Source organism: Pseudopipra pipra, chromosome 1 (assembly GCF_036250125.1).
Source record: "Pseudopipra pipra isolate bDixPip1 chromosome 1, bDixPip1.hap1, whole genome shotgun sequence".
Classification (NCBI taxonomy): Eukaryota; Metazoa; Chordata; class Aves; order Passeriformes; family Pipridae; genus Pseudopipra; species Pseudopipra pipra.
The window spans coordinates 896,339-922,823 of NC_087549.1; the positions used below are offsets into that span (position 1 = coordinate 896,339).

The following is a 26,485-nucleotide window of genomic DNA, read 5'->3' on the forward strand; positions in this document are numbered from 1 at the left end:
TTCCCTTTTTCCCCCTCCCTTTTTCCCCCTCCCTTTTTCCCCCACCCTTTTTCCCCCACCCCTTTTTCCCACCCCTTTTCCCCTCCCTTTTTCCCCCTCCCTTTTTCCCCCTCCCTTTTTCCCCTCCCTTTTTCCCCCCACCCTTTTCCCCCCCTTTTTTCCTCCCTCCTTTCCCCCCCCCTTTTTCCCCCACCCTTTTTTCCTGCCTTTTTTCCCCTCCCTTTTTTCCCCCCCCTTTTTCCCACCCTTTTTCCCCCTCCTTTTTCCCCCTCCTTTTTCCCCCTCCCTTTTTCTCCCCACCCTTTTTTCCCTCCTTTTTCCCCCTCCTTTTTCCCACCCCTTTTCCCCCCTTTTTCCCCCCCCCTTTTCCCCCTGGCCCAGCAGAAACACCACAAGGACCCCTGCATCTCCCTGCACCCCAAACACCTCCCCTCCACCCCAGCCAGGCCTGGGGGACCTCCCTGCTGACCCCAAACCTCCTGCTGACCCCAAACCTCCTGCCCACCCCACACCCCTCACCCCACCGGGGTGGTGACCCCCTTTTGGGGGCACACCCCATCCCACCCCCGGGCCCTTCCCGTTACCCCTTCGCTGCTCTGTGGATCTCTGTGGGCAGATCCCAAAACCAAGGGATTTGGGTTTTGGGTTCCCTTCCAGCCCCCCAAAAAGGCCCCCAGGACCCCGAGGAGCTGACGAGCGACAGTGTGAGGAGCATCAGCGTCAACACCCTGTTCCTGCTCAGCACCACCGTGGACAGGATGAGCCACGTGAGTCCCTGTGCACGTGGGACGGGGTGACACCGCTCCCAGCCCTCTGGGAGCTGGATTTGGGAAGCTCTTCCTCCTCCTGGGATCCCCCTCACCTGCTTCCCGAGGTGCTGGGGCTGGAGGGGACACGGAGCTGCTCCCAGGCTGGAGCCCCCTCTGCTCTGGAGCCAGGCTGGGAGAGCTGGGAATGTTCCCCTGGAGAAGGGGAAGGATCCAGGGAGACCTTGGAGCCCCTTCCAGGGCCTGAAGGGGCTCCAGGAGAGCTGGAGAGGGACTGGGGGACAAGGGCTGGAGGGACAGCACCCAGGGAATGGCTTCCCAGGGTTAGGGGGGATAGTGGGAAGGGATTCCTGGCTGGGAGGGTGGGGAGGGGCTGGGATGGAATTCCCAGAGGAGCTGTGGCTGCCCCATCCCTGGGAGTGTCCAAGGGAAGGATGGATCACCCTGGGATGGTGGGAGGTGTCCCTGCCCATGGGAATGGATGTCACTCCTGCAATCCCACCCCAACTCCTGCAATCCCACCCCAATTCCTGCAATCCCACCCCAATTCCTGCAATCCCAAACTCCTGCAATCCCACCCCAACTCCTGCAATCCCACCCCAATTCCTGGAATCCCACCCCAGTTCCTGGAATCCCACCTGAATTCCTGCAATCCCACCCCAACTCCTGCAATCCCACCCCAGTTCCTGCAATCCCAAATTCCTGCAATCCCACTCCAATTCCTGCAATCCCACCCCAACTCCTGCAATCCCACCCCAATTCCTGCAGCTCAGCCAGCGGGACTTAAGGAAGGAGGAGGGAATGGAGGAATATCCCCCTGGAAATTGGGGATACTGGAATCAGGGGTTAGGCCAGGCCTGGGAATCCTTTTCCACCCTCTGAGCTCACACTTGGTCCTTCCTTGGGATGTTCCTGGTCACAGGAATGGCGTTAAACTGCAAAAAGGGAGATTTCCACGGGATATTGGGAAGGAATTCCTGGCTGGGAGGGTGGGGAGGGGCCGGGATGGAATTCCCAGAGGAGCTGTGGCTTCCCCATCCCTGGGAGTGTCCCAGGGCAGGTTGGATCCCCCTGGGATGGTGGGAGGTGTCCCAGCCCATGGAAAGGGGGTGGGAATGGACGATCCCAAAGGTCCCTTCACCCCAAACCATTCCAGGACCCTCCGATCCCCTCTCCCGCGCTCCGGGTCCCCATCCCGTGCCCACCACAACCCCCTTCCCTCTTCCCACAGGTGCTGTGGCCCTTCCTGCTGGAATTTGTCACCCCCACCCCCTTCACCAACGCCCTGACCCCGCTGTGCAAGAGCCTCACGTTCCTGGCCCTGAAGAGGCAGGAGGAGGGAGAGGACGGGGCCCGGATCCGCTACGACCTCAACGGTGCCGCCGGGGATCGGGAGAGGGGGGTGGGATTGGGGCCATCCCAGGGGGGAGGATCCTGTGGGGACACAGGAGGGATTGGGGCCATCCCAGGGGGGAGGATCCTGGGGGGACACAGGAGGGATTGGAGCGATCCCAGGGGGAGGATCCTGTGGGGACACAGGAGGGATTGGGGCCATCCCACCCCATGGGGGATGATCCTGTGGGGACACAGGAGGGATTGGGGCCATCCCATGGGGGACACAGGTGGGATTGGGGCCATCCCATGGAGGATGATCCTATGGGGACACAGGAGGGATTGGGGCCATCCCATGGGAAACTCAGGAGGGATTGGGGCCATCCCATCCCAGGGGGGATGATCCTATGGGGACACAGGAGGGATTGGGGCCATCCCACCCCATGGGGGATGATCCTGTGGGGACACAGGAGGGATTGGGGCCATCCCACCCCATGGGGGAGACAGGAGGGATTGGGGCCATCCCACCCCATGGGGGATGATCCTATGGGGGGCACAGGAGGGATTGGGGCCATCCCACCCCATGGGGGATGATCCTATGGGGAACACAGGAGGGACTGGGGCCATCCCATCCCATGGGGGATGATCCTATGGGGGACATGGAGGTGGGATTGGGGCCATCCCATGGGGGATGATCCTGTGGGGGACACAGGAGGGATTGGGGCCATCCCATCCCATGGGGGACACAGGAGGGATTGGGGCCATCCCATCCCAGGGGGGAGGATCCTATGGGGACACAGGTGGGATTGGGGCCATCCCATCCCATGGGGGATGATCCTATGGGGACACAGGTGGGATTGGGGCCATCCCATCCCATGGGGGAGGATCCTATGGGGACACAGGAGGGATTGGGGCCATCCCATCCCATAGGGGATGATCCTATGAGAGACACAGGAGGGATTGGGGCCATCCCATGGGAAACTCAGGAGGGATTGGGGCCACCCCATAGAGAATGATCCTATGGGGACACAGGAGGGATTGGGGCCATCCCACCCCATGGGGGATGATCCTATGGGGGACACAGGAGGGATTGGGGCCATCCCACCCCATGGGGGATGATCCTATGGGGGACACAGGAGGGATTGGGGCCATCCCATGAGGGATGATCCTATGGGGGACACAGGAGGGATTGGGGCCATCCCATGCGAGATAATCCTGTGGGGACACAGGAGGGATTGGGGCCATCCCAGGGGGGAGGATCCTGTGGGGACACAGGAGGGATTTGGGCCATCCCAGGGGAAACTCAGGAGGGATTGGGGCCATCCCATCCCATGGGGGATGATCCTATGGGAACACAGGAGGGATTGGGGCCATCCCATCCCATGGGGGACACTGAGGTGGGATTGGGGTCATCCTATGGGGGATGATCCTATGGGGACACAGGAGGGATTGGGGCCATCCCAGGGGGGAGGATCCTGGGGGGACACAGGTGGGATTGGGGCCATCCCAGGGGGGTGATCCTGTGGGGACACAGGAGGGATTGGGGCCATCCCAGGGGGGTGATCCTGTGGGGGACACAGGAGGGATTGGGGCCATCCCAGGGGAAACTCAGGAGGGATTGGGGCCATCCCATCCCATGGGGGATGATCCTATGGGGACACAGGAGGGATTGGGGCCATCCCAGGGGGGTGATCCTGTGGGGACACAGGAGGGATTGGGGCCATCCCAGGGGGGAGGATTCTGTGGGGACACAGGAGGGATTGGGGCCATCCCATCCCATGGGGGATGATCCTATGGGGACACAGGAGGGATTGGGGCCATCCCATCCCATAGAGAATGATCCTATGGGGACACAGGAGGGATTGGGGCCATCCCATGGGGGATGATCCTATGGGGACACAGGAGGGACTGGGGCCATCCCATCCCATGGGGGATGATCCTATGGGGACACAGGTGGGATTGGGGCCATCCCACCCCATGGGGGATGATCCTATGGGGGACACAGGAGGGACTGGGGCCATCCTGTGGGGGACACAGGAGGGACTGGGGCCATCCTGTGGGGGACACAGGAGGGATTGGGGCCATCCCAGGGGGGACACAGGAGGGACTGGGGCCATCCCATCCCATGGGGGATGATCCTATGGGGGACATGGAGGTGGGATTGGGGCCATCCCATGGGGGATGATCCTGTGGGGGACACAGGAGGGATTGGGGCCATCCCATCCCATGGGGGCACAGGAGGGATTGGGGCCATCCCATGGGAAACTCAGGAGGGATTGGGGCCATCCCATCCCAGGGGGGATGATCCTATGGGGGACACAGGAGGGATTGGGGCCATCACAGGGGGGATGATCCTGTGGGGACACAGGAGGGATTGGGACCATCCCATCCCATGGGGGATGATCCTGTGGGGGACACAGGAGGGATTGGGGCCATCCCATCCCATGGGGGATGATCCTATGGGGGACATGGAGGTGGGATTGGGGCCATCCCATGGGGGATGATCCTGTGGGGGACACAGGAGGGATTGGGGCCATCCCATCCCAGGGGGGATGATCCTATGGGGACACAGGAGGGATTGGGGCCATCCCATCCCGTGGGGGATGATCCTATGGTGGAACACAGGAGGGATTGGGGCCATCCCAGGGGGGACACAGGAGGGATTGGGGCCATCCCATGGGAAACTCAGGAGGGATTGGGGCCATCCCATCCCATGGGGGATGATCCTGTGGGGAGACAAGAGGGATTGGGGCCATCCCATGGGGGATGATCCTATGGGGGACACAGGAGGGATTGGGGCCATCCCATCCCATGGGGGATGATCATATGGGGGACACAGGAGGGATTGGGGCCATCCCATCCCATGGGGGATGATCCTGTGGGGGACACAGGAGGGATTGGGGCCATCCCACCCCATGGGGGATGATCCTATGGGGACACAGGAGGGATTGGGGCCATCCCATCCCATGGGGGATGATCCTGAAGGGGACACAGGAGGGATTGGGGCCATCCCATCCCATGGGGGATGATCCTGTGGGGGAGACAGGAGGGATTGGAGCCATCCCATGGGGGACACAGGAGGGATTGGGGCCATCCCATGGGAAACTCAGGAGGGACTGGGGACATCCCATCCCATGGGGGATGATCCTATGGGGACACAGGAGGGATTGGAGCCATCCCATGGGAAACTCAGGAGGGATTGGGGCCATCCCATCCCATGGGGGATGATCCTATGGGAGACACAGGAGGGATTGGGGCCATCCCATCCCAGGGGGGAGGATCCTATGGGGACACAGGAGGGATTGGGGCCATCCCATCCCATGGGGGATGATCCTATGGGGACACAGGTGGGATTGGGGCCATCCCATCCCATGGGGGAGGATCCTATGGGGACACAGGAGGGATTGGGGCCATCCCATCCCATAGGGGATGATCCTATGAGAGACACAGGAGGGATTGGGGCCACCCCATAGAGAATGATCCTATGGGGACACAGGAGGGATTGGGGCCATCCCATCCTATGGGGGATGATCCTATGGGGACACAGGAGGGATTGGGGCCATCCCATGGGGGATGATCCTATGGGGACACAGGAGGGATTGGGACCATCCCAGGGGGGACACAGGAGGGATTGGGGCCATCCTATGGGGGACACAGGAGGGATTGGGGCCATCCCATCCCATGGGGGATACAGGAGGGACTGGGGCCATCCCATCCCATGGGGGATGATCCTGTGGGGACACAGGTGGGATTGGGGCCATCCCATCCCATGGGGGATAATCCTATGGGGACACAGGAGGGATTGGGGCCATCCCATCCCATGGGGGATAATCCTATGGGGACACAGGAGGGATTGGGGCCATCCCATCCCATGGGGGATGATCCTATGAGAGACACAGGAGGGATTGGGGCCATCCCAGGGGGGACACAGGAGGGATTGGGGCCATCCCATCCCATAGAGAATGATCCTATGGGGACACAGGTGGGATTGGGGCCATCCCATCCCATGGGGGATGATCCTATGGGGACACAGGAGGGATTGGGGCCATCCCATGAGGGACACAGGTGGGATTGGGGCCATCCCATCCCATGGAGGATGATCCTATGGGGGAGACAGGAGGGACTGGGGCCATCCCATCCCATAGAGAATGATCCTATGGGGACACAGGTGGGATTGGGGCCATCCCATCCCATGGGGGATGATCCTATGGGGACACAGGAGGGATTGGGGCCATCCCATGAGGGACACAGGTGGGATTGGGGCCATCCCATCCCATAGGGGATGATCCTATGGGGGACACAGGAGGGATTGGGGCCATCCCACCCCTTGGGGGATGATCCTATGGGGATACAGGAGGGATTGGGGCCATCCCATCCCATGGGGGATGATCCTATGGGGGACACAGGAGGGATTGGGGCCATCCCACCCCATGGGGGATGATCTCATGCTCTCTTCCCTTCTTCTCGTAGCCAACCTTCCCTCTCCCCACGCTCTGACCACGAGGCTCCTGGTGAGTGGCCTGCAGGGATGTTTGTTTTTCCCTGCCTTTCCCTGGATGTTGGTGCCTCCCTCAGCTTTCCCAGACGGATCAGGAGAGGCAAAACCCCCCCCAGGAATCTGGCCCAGGTTGCCCAGAGGAGCTGTGGCTGCCCCAGCCCTGGGAGTGTCCAAGGGCAGGTTGGAGCAGCCTGGGATGGTGGGAGGTGTCCCTGGTTGGAACCAGGTGATCCTTAAAATCCCCTCCCACCCAAACCACTCTGATATTCCATGGGGCATCCCTGGGAGTGTCCAAGGCCAGGTTGGATCAGCCTGGGATGGTGGGAGGTGTCCCTGTCCACGGCAGGGGGTTGGAATCAGATGATCCTTAAAATCCCCTCCAACCCAAACCACTCTGATATTCCCTGGGGCATCCCTGGGAGTGTCCAAGGCCAGGTTGGAGCAGCCTGGGATGGTGGGAGGTGTCCAAGGCCAGGTTGGAGCAGCCTGGGATGGTGGGAGGTGTCCAAGGCCAGGTTGGATCAGCCTGGGATGGTGGGAGGTGTCCCTGGTTGGAATCAGGTGATCCTTAAAATCCCCTCCAACCCAAACCACTCTGTGCTTCCATGGGGCAACCCTGGAAGTGTCCAAGGCCAGGTTGGATCAGCCTGGGATGGTGGGAGGTGTCCCTGTCCAGGGTGTTGGAACCAGGTGATCCTTAAAATCCCCTCCAACCCAAACCACTCTGATATTCCTTGGGGCATCCCTGGGAGTGTCCAAGGTCAGGTTGGATCAGCCTGGGATGGTAGGAGGTGTCCAAGGGCAGGTTGGATCAACCCAGGATGGTGGGAGGTGTCCCTGGTTGGAATCAGGTGATCCTTAAAATCCCCTCTGACCCAAACCACTCTGATATTCCATGGGACATCCCTGGGAGTGTCCAAGGGCAGGTTGGATCAGCCTGGGATGGTGGGAGGTGTCCCTGGTTGGAATCAGGTGATCCTTAAAATCCCCTCTGACCCAAACCACTCTGATATTCCATGGGGCATCCCTGGGAGTGTCCAAGGCCAGGTTGGATCAGCCTGGGATGGTGGGAGGTGTCCAAGGCCAGGTTGGATCAGCCTGGGATGGTGGGAGGTGTCCCTGATTTAAACCAGGTGATCCTTAAAATCCCCTCCAACCCAAACCACTCTGATATTCCCTGGGGCATCCCTGGGAGTGTCCAAGGCCAGGTTGGATCAGCCTGGGATGGTGGGAGGTGTCCAAGGGCAGGTTGGATCAGCCTGGGATGGTGGGAGGTGTCCAAGGGCAGGTTGGATCAGCCTGGGATGGTGGGAGGTGTCCCTGGTTGGAACCAGGTGATCCTTAAAGTCCTCTCTGACCCAAACCACTCTGATATTCCATGGGGCATCCCTGGGAGTGTCCAAGGCCAGGTTGGATCAGCCTGGGATGGTGGGAGGTGTCCAAGGGCAGGTTGGATCAGCCCAGGATGGTGGGAGGTGTCCCTGGTTGGAACCAGGTGATCCTTAAAGTCCTCTCTGACCCAAACCACTCTGATATTCCATGGGGCATCCCTGGGAGTGTCCAAGGCCAGGTTGGATCACCCTGGGATGGTGGGAGGTGTCCCTGGTTGGAACCAGGTGATCCTTAAAATCCCTTCTGACCCAAACCACTCTGATATTCCCTGGGGCATCCCTGGGAGTGTCCAAGGGCAGGTTGGATCAGCCTGGGATAGGGGAGAGTGTCCCTGGTTGGAACCAGGTGATCCTTAAAGTCTTCTCCAACCCAAACCACTCTGATATTCCCTGGGGCATCCCTGGAAGTGTCCTTGGAAGGGGCTTTGGAGCAACCTGGGCTAGGGAAAGGTGTCCCTGCCCACGAGCCGACGGGAGCAGACGCTCTTTGCGCTCCCTCCCAACCCAAACCATCTGATGATTCCACGACTTCCACTCCTGTGTTTTGTCCCATATTTTCAGACTGACCTGGATGTGCCTTTCCCAGCCCTGACCCCTTGTCCCACGTCCCCTTTTCCAGGTGGTCTCCTCCCAGCCCTACGTGGGGACGGCCGGGGCGCGGCCGCCCTGCGCCTGCTGCACGTCCTGCGCTGCAGCGTCCACCCCGCCCTGGAGCAGCTCTGGGACAAGAGCATCCCCCTCCTGGTGGAGCACCTGGAAGGTAAGGGAGGGAGGGGCTTCTCCTGGGGTCACCTGCTCAAAAATCAGAGAGGCAGAGAGTCACAAAATCACAGAATCAGAGAATCAGAGAATCACAGAGTCAGAGAATCACAAAATCACAGAATCACAGAGTCAGAGAGTCAGAGAGTCAGAGAGTCAGAGAATCACAGAGTCAGAGAATCACAGAGTCAGAGAATCACAGAGTCAGAGAATCACAGAGTCAGAGAATCACAGAGTCAGAGAATCACAGAGTCAGAGAATCACAGAGTCAGAGAATCACAGTCAGAGAATCACAGAGTCAGAGAATCACAGAGTCAGAGAATCACAGAATCACAGTCAGAGAATCATAGACTCACAGAATCAGTCATAAAATCACAGAATCAGAGAATCACAGTCATAGAATCAGAGAATCAGAGAGTCAGAGAATCAGAGAATCAGACAGTCAGAGAATCAGAGAGTCAGAGAGTCAGAGAATCACAGAATCAGAGAATCACAGACTCAGAGAATCACAGACTCACAGACTCACAGTCACAGAATCAGAGAATCACAGAATCACAGAGAGAATCATAGACTCACAGAATCAGTCATAAAATCAGAGAATCAGAGAGTCAGAGAATCAGAGAGTCAGAGAATCAGAGAATCAGAGAGTCAGAGAATTAGACAGTCAGAGAGTCAGAGAATCACAGAATCAGAGAGTCAGAGAGTCAGTCAGAGAATCAGAGAATCAGAGAATCAGAGAGTCAGAGAGTCAGAGAATCACAGAATCAGAGAATCAGAGAATCACAGTCAGAGAATCACAGAATCACAGAATCACAGTCAGAGAATCACAGAATCACAGAATCACAGTCATAGAATTACAGAATCAAAGTCATAGAATCACAGAATCACAGAATCACAGATTCACAGAATCACAGTCAGAGAATCACAGAATCAGAGAATCAGAGAATCACAGTCAGAGAATCACAGAATCACAGAATCACAGTCATAGAATTACAGAATCACAGTCATAGAATCACAGAATCACAGAATCACAGATTCACAGAATCACAGAATCACAGATTCACAGAATCACAGATTCACAGAATCAGAGAGTCAGAGAATCAGAGAGTCAGAGAATCAGAGTCAGAGAGTCAGAGAGTCAGAGTCAGAGAGTCAGAGAGTCAGAGAATCACAAAATCACAGAATCAGAGAATCACAGAATCACAGAGTCAGAGAGTCAGAGAGTCAGAGAGTCAGAGAATCACAAAATCACAGAATCAGAGAGTCAGAGAATCACAAAATCACAGAGTCAGAGAGTCAGAGAATCACAGAATCACAGAATCAGAGAATCAGAAAATCACAGAATCAGAGAATCAGAGAGTCAGAGAATCAGAGAGTCAGAGAGTCAGAGAATCAGAGAGTCAGAGAATCAGAGAGTCAGAGAATCAGAGAGTCAGAGAATCAGAGAGTCAGAGAATCAGAGAGTCAGAGAATCAGAGAGTCAGAGAATCAGAGAGTCAGAGAATCAGAGAGTCAGAGAATCAGAGAGTCAGAGAATCAGAGAGTCAGAGAATCAGAGAGTCAGAGAATCAGAGAGTCAGAGAATCAGAGAGTCAGAGAATCAGAGAGTCAGAGAATCAGAGAGTCAGAGAATCAGAGAGTCACAGAATCAGAGAATCACAGAATCAGAGAATCACAGAATCACAGAATCACAGTCAGAGAATCACAGAATCAGAGAATCACAGTGATAGAATCAGAGACTCAGAGACTCAGAGACTCAGAGAGTCAGAGAATCACAGAATCACAGAATCACAGTCAGAGAATCACAGTCATAGAATCAGAGAATCACAGAATCAGACTCACAGACTCACAGACTCACAGACTCACAGACTCACAGACTCACAGACTCACAGACTCACAATCATAGAATCACAGAATGACAGAATCACAGTCATAGAATCAGAGAATCAGAGAATCAGAGAATCACAGAATCACAGAATCACAGAATCATAGAATGACAGAATCAGAGAATGACAGAATCAGAGAATGACAGAATCAGAGAATGACAGAATCAGAGAATGACAGAATCAGAGAATGACAGAATCAGAGAATGACAGAATCAGAGAATGACAGAATCAGAGAATGACAGAATCAGAGAATCACAGAATCAGAGAATCACAGAATCAGAGAATCACAGAATCAGAGAATCACAGAATCAGAGAATCACAGAATCAGAGTCACAGAATCAGAAAATCACAGAATCACAGAATCAGAGAATCAGAGAATCAGAGAATTACAGAATCAGAGAATCACAGAGTCACAGAATCACAGTCAGAGAATCAGAGAATCAGAATCACAGAGTCACAGAATCACAGAATCACAGAATCACAGTCATAGAATCAGAGAATCAGAGAATCACAGAATCAGAGAATCACAGAATCAGAGAATCACAGTCACAGAATCACAGAATCACAGAGTCACAGTCACAGAACCACATAGTCAGCCAATTCCTGACCCAGCTCCACTCGACCTGCCCAAATTCTTGGAAGTGTCCAAGAATAACGAGGAGAACTCCCCGTATCCTGGTGGTCCTCGGTGGTTTGAAGCTCCCTGAGGAGCCTTTCCCTGTTTTCATAGGGAATATTCCTCCATTTCCTCCTCCTTCCTTAAGTCCCGTTGGCTGAGCTGCAGGAATTGGGGTGGGATTGCAGGAGTTGAGGTGGGATTGCAGGAGTTTGGATTGCAGGAGTTTGGGATTGCAGGAGTTTGGGATTGCAGGAGTTTGGGATTGCAGGAGTTGGGGTGGGATTGCAGGAGTTGGGGTGGGATTGCAGGAGTTGGGGTGGGATTGCAGGAATGAAATCCATTCCCACCCCCTGCCACGGGCAGGGACACCTCCCACCATCCCAGGGGGATCCAACCTGCCCTGGGACACTCCCAGGGATGGGGCAGCCACAGCTCCTCTGGGAATTCCATCCCAGCCCCTCCCCACCCTCCCAGCCAGGAATCCCTTCCCACTATCCCCCCTAACCCTGGGAAGCCATTCCCTGGGTGCTGTCCCTCCAGCCCTTGGCCCCAGTCCCTCTCCAGCTCTCCTGGAGCCCCTTCAGGCCCTGGAAGGGGCTCCAAGGTCTCCCTGGATCCTTCCCCTTCTCCAGGTGAACATTCCCAGCTTTCCCAGCCTGGCTCTGGCTGACCAGTTTAACCAGTATCCCACTGTGCTCTCTCCTAGAGAACACGGAGAAGTCCCTGTCCCAGCAGGAATGGGAGGAGAAGCTGCTGCAGGTGAGGGGTCCCTGTGCTGGGAGGGCTGGGGGAGGGCAGGGGGGACAGGTTTTCCCTGGATTTTGGCCTCTGGAAAAAGGAGATTTGGGTCAGCATGGGGTGGGATGTGCAATTCCAGCTGGGAAAGTTAAAACCAGGAATCCCAGGAGCTTCTCCTGCTTAACTGGGGAGAGAATCCAAAGGTCCAGGAGTTTTCCATGGGACATCCAGGGTGAGAATCCAAAGGTCCAGGAGTTTTCCATGAGACATCCAGGGTGAGAATCCAAAGGTCCAGGAGCTTTCCAAGGGATCCAGGGTGAGAATCCAAAGGTCCAGGAGTTTTCCAAGACATCCAGGGTGAGAATCCAAAGGTCCAGGAGTTTTCCATGAGACATCCAGGTGAGAATCCAAAGGTCCAGGAGCTTTCCAAGGGATCCAGGGTGAGAATCCAAAGGTCCAGGAGTTTTCCATGAGACATCCAGGGTGAGAATCCAAAGGTCCAAGAGCTTTCCCAGAGACATCCAGGGTGAGAATCCAAAGGTCCAGCAGCTTTCCAAGGGATCCAGGGTGAGAATCCAAAGGCCCAGGAGTTTTCCAAGACATCCAGGGTGAGAATCCAAAGGTCCAGGAGTTTTCCAAGGGATCCAGGTGAGAATCCAAAGGTCCAGGAGCTTTCCAAGACATCCAGGGTGAGAATCCAAAGGTCCAGGAGTTTTCCATGAGACATCCAGGGTGAGAATCCAAAGATCCAGGAGTTTTCCATGGAATCCAGGGTGAGAATCCAAAGGTCCAGGAGTTTTCCATGAGGATCCAGGGTGAGAATCCAAAGGTCCAGGAGTTCTCCAAGACATCCAGGGTGAGAATCCAAAGGTCCAGGAGCTTTCCATGAGACATCCAGGGTGAGAATCCAAAGGTCCAGGAGCTTTCCAAGGGATCCAGGGTGAGAATCCAAAGGTCCAGGAGCTTTCCATGAGACATCCAGGGTGAGAATCCAAAGGTCCAGGAGTTTTCCATGAGACATCCAAGGTGAGAATCCAAAGGTCCAACAGCTTTCCCAGGAATCCAGGGTGAGAATCCAAAGGTCCAGGAGTTTTCCATGAGACATCCAGAGTGAGAATCCAAAGGTCCAGGAGTTTTCCATGGAATCCAGGGTGAGAATCCAAAGGTCCAGGAGTTTTCCATGAGACATCCAGGGTGAGAATCCAAAGATCCAGGAGTTTTCCATGGAATCCAGGGTGAGAATCCAAAGGTCCAGGAGTTTTCCATGGAATCCAGGGTGAGAATCCAAAGGTCCAGGAGCTTTCCAAGGGATCCAGGGTGAGAATCCAAAGGTCCAGGAGCTTTCCAAGACATCCAGGGTGAGAATCCAAAGGTCCAGGAGTTTTCCATGGGGATCCAGAGTGAGAATCCAAAGGTCCAGGAGCTTTCCAAGGAATCCAGGGTGAGAATCCAAAGGTCCAGGAGCTTTCCAAGACATCCAGGATGAGAATCCAAAGGTCCTGGAGTTTTCCAAGACATCCAGGGTGAGAATCCAAAGATCCAGGAGTTTTCCAAGACATCCAAGGTGAGAATCCAAAGGTCCAGGAGTTTTCCATGAGACATCCAGGGTGAGAATCCAAAGGTCCAGGAGCTTTCCAAGGGATCCAATGTGAGAATCCAAAGGTCCAGGAGCTTTCCAAGGGATCCAATGTGAGAATCCAAAGGTCCAGGAGTTTTCCATGAGACATCCAGGGTGAGAATCCAAAGGTCCAGGAGTTTTCCATGGGGATCCAGGGTGAGAATCCAAAGGTCCAGGAGCTTTCCAAGACATCCAGGATGAGAATCCAAAGGTCCTGGAGTTTTCCAAGACATCCAGGGTGAGAATCCAAAGGTCCAGGAGTTTTCCATGGGGATCCAGGGTGAGAATCCAAAGGTCCAGCAGCTTTCCAAGGGATCCAGGGTGAGAATCCAAAGGTCCTGGAGTTTTCCAAGAGACATCCAGGGTGAGAATCCAAAGGTCCAGGAGCTTTCCAAGACATCCAGGGTGAGAATCCAAAGGTCCAGGAGTTTTCCATGGGGATCCAGGGTGAGAATCCAAAGGTCCAGGAGCTTTCCAAGACATCCAGGGTGAGAATCCAAAGGTCCATGAGTTTTCCCAGAGACATCCAGGGTGAGAATCCAAAGGTCCAGGAGCTTTCCAAGACATCCAGGGTGAGAATCCAAAGGTCCAGGAGTTTTCCAAGGAATCCAGGGTGAGAATCCAAAGGTCCAGGAGCTTTCCAAGGGATCCAGGGTGAGAATCCCAAGGTCCAGGAGTTTTCCCAGAGACATCCAGGGTGAGAATCCAAAGGTCCAGGAATTTTCCAAGACATCCAGGGTGAGAATCCAAAGGTCCAGGAGCTTTCCAAGACATCCAGGGTGAGAATCCAAAGGTCCAGGAGTTTTCCAAGGAATCCAGGGTGAGAATCCAAAGGTCCAGGAGCTTTCCAAGACATCCAGGGTGAGAATCCAAAGGTCCAGGAGTTTTCCATGAGACATCCAGGGTGAGAATCCAAAGATCCAGGAGTTTTCCATGGAATCCAGGGTGAGAATCCAAAGGTCCAGGAGTTTTCCATGAGGATCCAGGGTGAGAATCCAAAGGTCCAGGAGTTCTCCAAGACATCCAGGGTGAGAATCCAAAGGTCCAGGAGCTTTCCATGAGACATCCAGGGTGAGAATCCAAAGGTCCAGGAGCTTTCCAAGGGATCCAGGGTGAGAATCCAAAGGTCCAGGAGCTTTCCATGAGACATCCAGGGTGAGAATCCAAAGGTCCAGGAGTTTTCCATGAGACATCCAAGGTGAGAATCCAAAGGTCCAACAGCTTTCCCAGGAATCCAGGGTGAGAATCCAAAGGTCCAGGAGTTTTCCATGAGACATCCAGAGTGAGAATCCAAAGGTCCAGGAGTTTTCCATGGAATCCAGGGTGAGAATCCAAAGGTCCAGGAGTTTTCCATGAGACATCCAGGGTGAGAATCCAAAGATCCAGGAGTTTTCCATGGAATCCAGGGTGAGAATCCAAAGGTCCAGGAGTTTTCCATGGAATCCAGGGTGAGAATCCAAAGGTCCAGGAGCTTTCCAAGGGATCCAGGGTGAGAATCCAAAGGTCCAGGAGCTTTCCAAGACATCCAGGGTGAGAATCCAAAGGTCCAGGAGTTTTCCATGGGGATCCAGAGTGAGAATCCAAAGGTCCAGGAGCTTTCCAAGGAATCCAGGGTGAGAATCCAAAGGTCCAGGAGCTTTCCAAGACATCCAGGATGAGAATCCAAAGGTCCTGGAGTTTTCCAAGACATCCAGGGTGAGAATCCAAAGATCCAGGAGTTTTCCAAGACATCCAAGGTGAGAATCCAAAGGTCCAGGAGTTTTCCATGAGACATCCAGGGTGAGAATCCAAAGGTCCAGGAGCTTTCCATGAGACATCCAGGGTGAGAATCCAAAGGTCCAGGAGTTTTCCATGAGACATCCAGGGTGAGAATCCAAAGGTCCAGGTGCTTTCCAAGACATCCAGAGTGAGAATCCAAAGGTCCAGGAGTTTTCCATGAGACATCCAGGGTGAGAATCCAAAGGTCCAGGAGTTTTCCATGGGGATCCAGGGTGAGAATCCAAAGGTCCAGGAGCTTTCCAAGACATCCAGGGTGAGAATCCAAAGGTCCAGGAGTTTTCCAAGACATCCAGGGTGAGAATCCAAAGGTCCAGGAGTTTTCCATGAGACATCCAGGGTGAGAATCCAAAGGTCCAGGAGCTTTCCAAGGGATTCCTGGTGAGAATCCAAAGGTCCAGGACCTTTCCAAGGGATCCAGGGTGAGAATCCAAAGGTCCAGGAGCTTTCCAAGGAATCCAGGGTGGGAATCCAAAGGTTCAGGAGCTTTCCAAGGAATCCAGGGTGAGAATCCAAAGGTCCAGGAGTTTTCCCAGAGACATCCAGGGTGAGAATCCAAAGGTCCAGGAGTTTTCCATGAGACATCCAGGGTGAGAATCCAAAGGTCCAGAGGCTTTCCAAGGGATCCAGGGTGAGAATCCAAAGGTCCAGGAGTTTTCCAAGACATCCAGGGTGAGAATCCAAAGGTCCAGGAGTTTTCCAAGACATCCAGGGTGTGAATCCCAAGGTCCAGGAGCTTTCCAAGGAATCCAGGGTGAGAATCCCAAGGTCCAGGAGTTTTCCATGAGACATCCAGGGTGAGAATCCAAAGGTCCAGGAGTTTTCCAAGGGATCCAGGGTGAGAATCCAAAGGTCCAGGAGCTTTCCAAGACATCCAGGGTGAGAATCCAAAGGTCCAGGAGTTTTCCATGAGACATCCAGGGTGAGAATCCAAAGGTCCAGGCGCTTTCCAAGGAATCCAGGGTGAGAATCCCAAGGTCCAGGAGTTTTCCATGAGGATCCAGTGTGAGAATCCAAAGGTCCAGGAGCTTTCCAAGGGATCCAGTGTGAGAATCCAAAGGTCCAGGAGTTTTCCATGAGACATCCAGGGTGAGAATCCAAAGGTCCAGGAGCTTTCCAAGGAATCCAGGGTGAGAATCCAAAGGTCCAGGAGCTTTCCAAGAGACATCCAGGTGAGAATCCAAAGGTCCAGGAGCTTTCCAAGACATCCAGGGTGAGAATCCAAAGATCCAGGAGTTTTCCATGAGACATCCAGGGTGAGAATCCAAAGGTCCAGGAGTTTTCCATGAGACATCCAGGGTGAGAATCCAAAGGTCCAGAGGCTTTCCAAGACATCCAGGGTGAGAATCCAAAGGTCCAGGAGTTTTCCATGAGACATCCAGGGTGAGAATCCAAAGGTCCAGGAGCTTTCCAAGGGATCCAGGGTGAGAATCCAAAGGTCCAGGAGTTTTCCATGAGACATCCAGGGTGAGAATCCAAAGGTCCAGGAGCTTTCCAAGACATCCAGGGTGAGAATCCAAAGGTCCAGGAGTTTTCCAAGACATCCAGGGTGAGAATCCAAAGGTCCAGGAGTTTTCCATGAGGATCCAGGGTGAGAATCCAAAGGTCCAGGAGCTTTCCAAGACATCCAGGGTGAGAATCCAAAGGTCCAGGAGTTCTCCAAGACATCCAGGGTGAGATTCCAAAGGTACAGGAGTTTTCCATGAGACATCCAGAGTGAGAATCCAAAGGTCCAGGAGTTTTCCATGAGACATCCAGGGTGAGAATCCAAAGGTCCAGAGTTTTCCATGGGGATCCAGGGTGAGAATCCAAAGGCCCAGGAGCTTTCCAAGACATCCAGGGTGAGAATCCCAAGGTCCAGGAGCTTTCCCTGGGGCAGTGGGAGTCTGTGGTGCTGGGAGCTGGGTTTTTTTGGGATGCTGAGGGTTTTTGGGATGCAGTTCCTGCAGGACAGCCTGGCGGCCGTGCCGGACAACGCCTGGAGCTGCCCCTTGGTGACCGAGATGTGCCGCCAGCTGAGCAGCTACAACGGCTCCCACCTGGAAAAGGTGAGGCTTGGGAAGGCCCTGGGAGGGGCTGGGAGTGGCAAATCCATCTGGGAATGGAGTTGGGAGGGAAGGAGGACCACCAGGAAGGGAATGCTGGACGTGGAATGTCGGCCCGAGGCTTTTCCTGCGCTGGTCAGACCCGACTCGTGGCACCTACAGGGGGTCCCACAGGGTCCCATTCCCGTTGCTTTTCCAGAATTTCCTCTATAAATGCATCGGGACGACCCTGGGAGCCTGTGCCAGCAAGGAGCTGGTGCAGAAGCAGCTCCAGGAGCTCCTGGAGACAGCCAGGTACCAGGAGGAGGCCGAGAGGGAGGTGAGGAATCGGTGCCCAGGCGTGCCAGGGATGTGGAGGGTGGTCCTGCCACGCCGGGTTCTCCCTCCAGGGGGAGGATTATTTGGGATATTGGGGAAAATTCCCTGCTAGGAAGGGGCTGCCCAGCCCTGGATCCCCATCCCTGGGGGGGATGGAGCATCCCTGGGGGGGATGGAGCATCCCTGGGGAGGTGGCACTTGGGGACACGGGCAGGGGTGGGTGTCCTGAGGTGACCATCCCGGTGGGATTGGGAAGGAAAGAGGGATCATGGAGGGGCTGGAGCGTGTCCAGGGATGGGAACGGGGCTGGGAAGGGTCTGGAGAACTCCTGAGGGAGCTGGGGGGGCTCAGCCTGGAGAAAAGGGGGCTCAGAGGGAATCCAGGGGGACAGGAGGGTGGATCCAGGTGGGATCGGGCTCTGCTCCCAGGGAACAGGGACAGGACGAGGGGAAACGGCCCCAAGTTGTGCTCAGGTGGGATATTGGGAAAAATCCCTGCTGGGAAGGGCTGCCCAGCCCTGGGTCCCCATCCCTGGGGGGGGATGGAGCATCCCTGGGGAGGTGGCACTTGGGGACATGGGCAGGGGTGGCCTGGGCAGGGCTGGGTGGGCTTGGGGGGATTTTCCAAACTGGGCCATTCCGTGTCCCGTGATCCAGTTTGGCACCTCTCTGGGCAGCCTGTTCCGGGTGTTCCACCACCCTCAGCACGAAAAACTCCTTTTCTCTGGCCTGAATCTCCCCTTTTTTCCAGTTTAAACCCCTCATCCCTTGTCCTGTCCCCGCTAAAATCGTGGAATTCCGGGATGATTCGGGTGGGAAGGGACTTTAAAAGCCTCATCCCACCCCCTGCCACGGGCAGGGACACCTCCCACCATCCCAGGGGGATCCAACCTGCCCTGGGACACTCCCAGGGATCCAGGGGCAGCCACAGCTCCTCTGGGAATTCCATCCCAGCCCCTCCCCACCCTCCCAGCCAGGAATCCCTTCCCACTATCCCCCCTAACCCTGGGAAGCCATTCCCTGGGTGCTGTCCCTCCAGCCCTTGTCCCCAGTCCCTCTCCAGCTCTCCTGGAGCCCCTTCAGGCCCTGGAAGGGGCTCCAAGGTCTCCCTGGATCCTTCCCTTCTCCAGGCTGAATACTCCCAGTTTTCCCAGCCTGGCTCCAGTGGAACGATTCGAGTGGGAAGGAATTTTAAGGATCATCCATTCCCACCCCCTGCCACGGGCAGGGACACCTCCCACCATCCCAGGGGGATCCAACCTGGTCTGGGACACTCCCAGGGATGGGGCAGCCACAGCTGCTCTGGGAATTCCATCCCAGCCCCTCCCCACCCTCCCAGCCAGGAATCCCTTCCCACTATCCCCCCTAACCCTGGGAAGCCATTCCCTGGGTGCTGTCCCTCCAGCCCTTGGCCCCAGTCCCTCTCCAGCTCTCCTGGAGCCCCTTCAGGCCCTGGAAGGGGCTCCAAGGTCTCCCTGGATCCTTCCCCTTCTCCAGGTGAACATTCCCAGCTCTCCCTTTGCCCATTCCCAGCTCCCCCCTCAGCTGCTCTTCCTGGCTCTGCTCCAGCTCATCCCACTCCATCTGGGGCCTCTCCTGGATAAACTCTTTATGGATTCCCAGCCCAGGACCTGCCCATCCCACCCCATTCCCAGCTTCCCACTGGGAGCTGTGCCTGTCTGTCCACATCCCAACCTGTTAATGGGGTTTTTTTTCCCCCTCCTTCCCTCAGGGACTGGCTTCCTGCTTCGGGATCTGTGCCATGAATCACCTGGAGGAGACCTTGGCCAAGCTGGAGGATTTTGTGAGGTCTGACGTGTTCAAGAAATCCGTGGGGCTCTTCAGCATCTTCAAGGTGGGATCCGAGGGGGCTCCTGCTGGGATGGGGACCCTCTGGCCCTGGGAAGGGAGTTGGGGTGGGAAAAAAAGGGCTGGGATCATGAGGGAAGGGATCCTGAGGGATGGATCCTGAGGGATGGGATTATAAGGGATGGGATTATCAGGGATGGATCGTCAGGGATGAGATAATCAGGGATGGATCATGAGGGATGGGATTATCAGGGATGGACCATGAAGGATGGGATTATCAGGGATGGGATTATCAGGGATGGGATCCTCAGGGATGGATCCTCAGGGATGGGATCCTCAGGGATGGATCATCAGGGATGGATCATCAGGGAAGGAATCATGAGGGATGGATCCTCAGGGATGGGATCATCGGGGTGGGATCATCAGGGATGGATCCTGAGGGATGGGATCATCAGGGATGGATCCTGAGGGATGGGATCATCAGGGATGGATCCTGAGGGATGGGATTATCAGGGATGGATCCTGAGGGATGGGTCATCAGGGATGGATCATGAGGGATGGATCCTCAGGGATGGATCATCAGGGATGGGATCCTCGGGGATGGATCCTCAGGGATGGGATCATCAGGGATGGATCCTCAGGGATGGATCCTCAGGGATGGATCATCAGGGATGGATCCTGAGGGATGGGATCCTCGGGGATGGATCCTCAGGGATGGATCATTGGGGTGGGATTATCAGGGATGGATCATGAGGGATGGATCATGAGGGATGGATCCTCAGGGATGGATCATCAGGGATGGGATCCTCAGGGATGGATCATGAAGGATGGATCCTCAGGGGTGGGATCCTCAGGGATGGATCCTCAGGGATGGGATCATCAGGGATGGGATCCTCAGGGATGGATCCTCAGGGATGGGATCATCAGGGATGGGATCATCAGGGATGGATCATCAGGGATGGGATCATCAGGGATGAGATCATCAGGGATGGGATCATCAGGGATGGGATCATCAGGGATGGATCATCAGGGATGGATCATCAGGGATGGATCATCAGGGATGGATCATCAGGGAAGGAATCATGAGGGATGGATCATGAGGGGATGGATTATCATGGATGGGATCCTCAGGGATGGATCATCAGGGATGGATCCTCAGGGATGGATCACCCTCCTATCTCACAGTTCCAGGATGGGTGTGAGCACAGGAGCACCCTCCTCTCTCCCAGGCCTCTGAACACCCACTTTACAGCCCGAGGAGTCAGGGCTGCTCTGGGCAGGGGGTGTAAATGTTCCATTGATACCAGTTTCTGGGCAATGGCACGGAAGGCTCTGGAATACCCAGTTTTGGGTCACACCCACCCAGTGATGAACTGGTCCCAGCTGTTCTAACTCGGACACACTTCAATGCTGTCTCTAACTCTGGCCCAGGCAGAGTTGGGGGGGGCACAGGGCTCCCCTCTCCCTCCCCCAAAAGGGGGAGGAAGGAGCCCAGCCACCCCCTGGCCTTCTACACCTACAGGCAGCAGACACCAACAGAAGAACTGCCAACAGCTTCTGGTGCTGTGTATATATGATTTTTATATGTATATATTTTTATATGTTGATATGGTTTGAAGCTGGCTCCCTGCCAAGTCTCCAAACCTTACCACAGGAAGTCGTCCCCCTCCCCCCCCAAAACCTCAGGGAGAAGAGGGAAAAAACAACCAAGAAAACCCGAAACGAGAGAGAGACAACCAAAATGATATATATAAATATATTTACACTTATATACAATTAAAATATACAATTTCACAAGGGAAAGGGAAGGGGGAAGGGAAAGGGAACAAAACTAAAATAAAATATATATATATATCCCAATTAGTGACCCAATATCTAACAACTAAAAGAAATTAGCAAAAAACTATCTTACTACTCTCCTTGGGACAACGGAGAGTCGTGCTGGAACGACCACCGGCAACCTCCATCTCCCAAGGTCGACAAGGCCTTACCAGGCCTCACTAGGCCTCACTATACCTCACTAGGCCTTACCAGGCCTCACCAGGCCTCACCAGGCCTCACCAGGCCTCACCAGGCCTCACCAGGCCTCACTAGGCCTCACTACACCTCACTAGGCCTTAACGGGCCTCAGTAGGCCTCACTAGGCCTTAACGGGCCTCACTAGGCCTCACTAGGCCTTACCAGACCTCACTAGGCCTCACTAGGCGTCACAGGCCTCACTAGGTCTCACTAGGCCTCACCAGGCCTCACCAGGCCTCACTAGGCCTCACTAGGCCTCACCAGGCCTCACTAGGCCTCACCAGGCCTCACTAGGTCTTACCAGGCCTCTCTAGGCCTCACCAGGCCTTACCAGGCCTCGCTCCCAAACCCGACAGACTCAACAGCCGGGAACCTGCACCTCCAAAGCTGCCAAAAGGAAAGAGAGTGAAGGCCTTTCCTCCTTTCTTCGTATACCCCGGCTTATGTAAAAATCGTAGGGAATCCCGGGTAAATCTGGGCCCTTCCTTGGTTACAAACTGGTCACCAAGGAAGGCCCAGACCAAACTACCACAATGTATCTATGATTTTGAGCAGAAGCGAACAAGACGAGGGGTGGTTGGCCCTCCAGGGAACGCTGCCCTGGCACCCATCACCTCTGAGCCCCCCTGACTCTCAGGGGGGGGCCATTTTCAACCCGTGACACCACGTTTCCTCCGGGTGTCGACACCTCCAACCTGCTTCCCTGTCCTTCCCCCCGCAGGACCGGAGCGACACGGAGGTGGAGAAGATCAAGAGCACCCTCATCCTGTGCTACGGGCACGTGGCCGTGGCCGCGCCCCGCGAGCTCATCCTGCCCCGCGTCGAGGCCGACATCCTGAGGAACATCTTCCAGTACTTCCACACCAAGGTGAGCTCCCCTTTTCCCAGGAGTGGATCCCTGGATGGATCCTGGAGGGCTGGGTGTGTTCCTGACGGTGTTTTTTTCCCACTTGTTCAGGTTCTGGGGATAAAAGTAGAGACCAAGGTACAGCGTGAGTGAGTGAGAGGCGCTTGCTCTGCTCTGCTCTTCCCTGGCTCCTCTCTCTCTCTCTCTCTCTGCCTTTGCTGGTGGGATTGGGAAAGAACTTCCTGGTGGGACTGGGAAGGACCTTCCTGGTGGGGTTGGGAAAGACCTTCCTGGTGGGACAGGGAAAGAACTTCCTGGTGGAACAGGGAAAGAACTTCCTGGTGGGACTGGGAAGGACCTTCCTGGTGGGATTGGGAAAGAACTTCCTGGTGGGATTGGGAAAGAACTTCCTGGTGGGATTGGGAAAGAACTTCCTGGTGGGACAGGGAAAGACCTTCCTGGTGAGATTGGGAAAGAACTTCCTGGCGGGATTGGGAAAGAACTTCCTGGTGGGATTGGGAAAGACCTTCCTGGTGGGACAGGGAAAGAACTTCCTGGTGGGATTGGGAAAGAACTTCCTGGTGGGATTGGGAAAGAACTTCCTGGTGAGATTGGGAAAGAACTTCCTGGTGGGACAGGGAAAGACCTTCCTGGTGGGATTGGGAAAGAACTTCCTGGTGGGACTGGGAAAGACCTTCCTGGTGGGATTGGGAAAGAACTTCCTGGTGGGACTGGGAAAGAATTTCCTGGTGGGATTTTGGGGAGCTGGAGGAGCTGCTCCTCACTCCAGACTTGGTTTTTCCCTGCTAGGATCGTTCCCTAAGCGGTCCCAAAACTCCCAGGAGAGAGGGATTGGGAAAGACCTTCCTGGTGGGATTGGGAAAGACCTTCCTGGTGGGATTGGGAAAGAACTTCCTGGTGGGATTGGTTTTTCCGTGCTGGAATTGTTCCCTAAGTGGTCCCAAAACTCCCAGCAGAGATTCCTGGTGGGATTGGGGGGAGCTCCTGCTCCTCATCCCGGGGCTTCCCAGATTTTTTCCATGCTGGGATCGTTCCCTAAGCGATCCCAAAACTCCCAGGAGAGAGGGATTGGGAAAGACCTTCCTGGTGGGACAGGGAAAGACCTTCCTGGTGGGATTGGGAAAGAACTTCCTGGTGGGACTGGGAAAGACCTTCCTGGTGGGATTGGGAAAGAACTTCCTGGTGGGACTGGGAAAGAATTTCCTGGTGGGATTTTGGGGAGCTGGAGGAGCTGCTCCTCACTCCAGGCTTGGTTTTTCCCTGCTAGGATCGTTCCCTAAGCGGTCCCAAAACTCCCAGGAGAGAGGGATTGGGAAAGACCTTCCTGGTGGGATTGGGAAAGACCTTCCTGGTGGGATTGGGAAAGACCTTCCTGGTGGGATTGGGAAAGAACTTCCTGGTGGGATTGGTTTTTCCGTGCTGGAATTGTTCCCTAAGTGGTCCCAAAACTCCCAGCAGAGATTCCTGGTGGGATTGGGGGGAGCTCCTGCTCCTCATCCCGGGGCTTCCCAGATTTTTTCCATGCTGGGATCGTTCCCTAAGCGATCCCAAAACTCCCAGGAGAGAGGGATTGGGAAAGACCTTCCTGGTGGGATTGGGAAAGAACTTCCTGGTGGGATTGGGAAAGAACTTCCTGGTGGGATTGGGAAAGAACTTCCTGGTGGGACTGGGAAAGACCTTCCTGGTGGGATTGGGAAAGAACTTCCTGGTGAGATTGGGAAAGAACTTCCTGGTGGGATTGGGAAAGAACTTCCTGGTGGGACTGGGAAAGACCTTCCTGGTGGGATTGGGAAAGAACTTCCTGGTGGGATTGGGAAAGAACTTCCTGGTGGGATTCTGGGGAGCTGGAGGAGCTCCTGCTCTTCACCCTGAGATTCCCAGGTTTTTCATGCTGGGATCATTCCCTAAATGGTCCCAAAACTGCCAGCAGAGAGGGATTGGGAAAGAACTTCCTGGCGGTCCCAAAACTCCCAGGAGAGGGGGATTGGGAAAGAACTTCCTGGTGGGATTGGGAAAGAACTTCCTGGTGGGATTCTGGGGGCCTGGAGGAGGGGGAGCTTCTCCTCACCCCAGGCTTGATTTTTCCATGCTGGGATTGTTCCCTAAGCGGTCCCAAAACTCCCAGGAGAGAGGGATTGGGAAAGAACTTCCTGGTGGGTTTGGGAAAGAACTTCCTGGTGGGACTGGGAAAGAACTTCCTGGTGGGATTTTGGGGAGCTGGAGGAGCTGCTTCTCACTCCAGGCTTGGTTTTTTCATGCTGGGATCATTCCCTAAATGGTCCCAAAACTGCCAGCAGAGAGGGATTGGGAGAGAACTTCCTGGTGGGATTGGGAAAGACCTTCCTGGTGGGATTGGGAAAGAACTTCCTGGTGGGATTGGGAAAGAAATTCCTGGTGGGATTGGGAAAGAACTTCCTGGTGGGGTTGGGAAAGACCTTCCTGGTGGGATTCCGGGGAGCTGGAGGAGCTGATGCTCCTAATCCTGGGATTCCCAGGTTTTTTCCATGCTGGGATCATTCCCTAAATGATCCCAAAACTGCCAGGAGAGAGGGATTGGGAAAGAACTTCCTGGTGGGATTGGGAAAGACCTTCCTGGTGGGATTTGGGGGGAGCTGGAGGATCATATTATATTTTTTTTTTTATTTTTTAATTTTAATTTTCATTTGACTTTCAGTCTTTTATTTGTCTTCATAGCCCTATTTGTATTTTATTTGTATTTCTTTTTTATTTTTCTTCTTGTTTTTAATTTTTCTTCTGGTTTTTGTTTTTTATTTTTCTTCTGGTTTTCATTTTTCTTCTGGTTTTTATTTTTGTTTTTCTTCTGGTTTTTATTTTTCTTCTTGTTTTTATTTTTCTTCTTTTTATTTTTCTTCTTTTTATTTTATTTTCCTTCTTTTTATTTTTCTTCTTCTTTTTATTTTTCTTCTTTTTATTTTTCTTCTTCTTTTTATTTTTGTTCTTCTTTTTATTTTATTTTCCTTGGTTTTGTTTTTCTTCTTTTTATTTTTCTTCTTTTTATTTTTCTTCTTATTATTATTTTTCTTCTTTTTCTTCTTCTTTTTATTTTTCTTCTCCTTTTTATTTTTCATTCCTTACCCCAATCTTTATTTTTCATTTCTTCTTTATTCCTTATTTTTACATGTTTTATTCCTTTTCAATCCTTTTTTTTCCCATCCATTATATTTAATTTCCAACCCCATTTCCATTTCCATTTAAGTCCCTTTCTGTTCATATTCCCACTTTAATTAATCTACTTTTTGGCCCTTTTCCTGTGGGTTTTTTGGGCTCCCCTTTTCCTGCTGAGCTCCCTCTGCACCAACAATTCCCAGAGCTGGGATCGAATCCCTGGAATTCCCTGGGAATATTGGGAATGGTTTAACTGGGGGGGCTCCTCCTGCTGCCCCAGGACCCCAAACTTTTCAGGAGGACGAGATTCTGGTTGACAGCAAAATGTAAATTATTATTATATTATTATTATTATTATTATTATTATTATTATTATTATTATTATTATTATTATTATTATTATTATTATTATTTCATTATTAATTTATTATTATGTCATTATTATTTATTATTATCTATTATTATTCATTAATTTTATTATCCATTATTATTAGTATAAGTATTAGTATTAGTATTTCATTATTATTCATTAATATTTTTATTATTTCATTATTATTTAGTATTATTTACTATCATTTAGTATTATTTATTAATATTATTATTTCATATATTATTTATTTTAATTAAAGAAATAATAAATAATAATTAAATAAATAGTATAATAAATAAATAAATAATAAATTAATGAAAATAAATATTCAATTACATAATTATAATTATATAGTTAAATATTTAATTATATAATAAATATTATAAATTCTGATATTATAAAATAAATATTATTATAAAAATAATTATTATAATACAATATTATGACGATATACTTTTATACATTTTTATAATATCAACCATTATTTTAATTTCAATAATTTACACTTCATAATATTTACTCAATATATATAATATAATATAATATA

The 26,485-nt window shown here is 53.3% G+C and overlaps 1 protein-coding gene across 1 annotated transcript in view; it reads left to right on the plus strand.

The window, feature by feature from the left end:
- Nucleotides 1–26,485, plus strand: part of LOC135405886 (maestro heat-like repeat-containing protein family member 1) — a 67,782-nt gene that overhangs the window by 5,762 nt on the left and 35,535 nt on the right. The window contains 11 exon segments of the mRNA XM_064640441.1: nt 617–767; nt 1,999–2,143; nt 6,570–6,610; nt 8,608–8,626; nt 8,629–8,748; nt 11,959–12,011; nt 17,325–17,432; nt 17,629–17,748; nt 19,479–19,601; nt 22,296–22,442; nt 22,533–22,559. Of these exon segments, the coding sequence (XP_064496511.1) occupies nt 617–767; nt 1,999–2,143; nt 6,570–6,610; nt 8,608–8,626; nt 8,629–8,748; nt 11,959–12,011; nt 17,325–17,432; nt 17,629–17,748; nt 19,479–19,601; nt 22,296–22,442; nt 22,533–22,559 (1,054 nt within the window).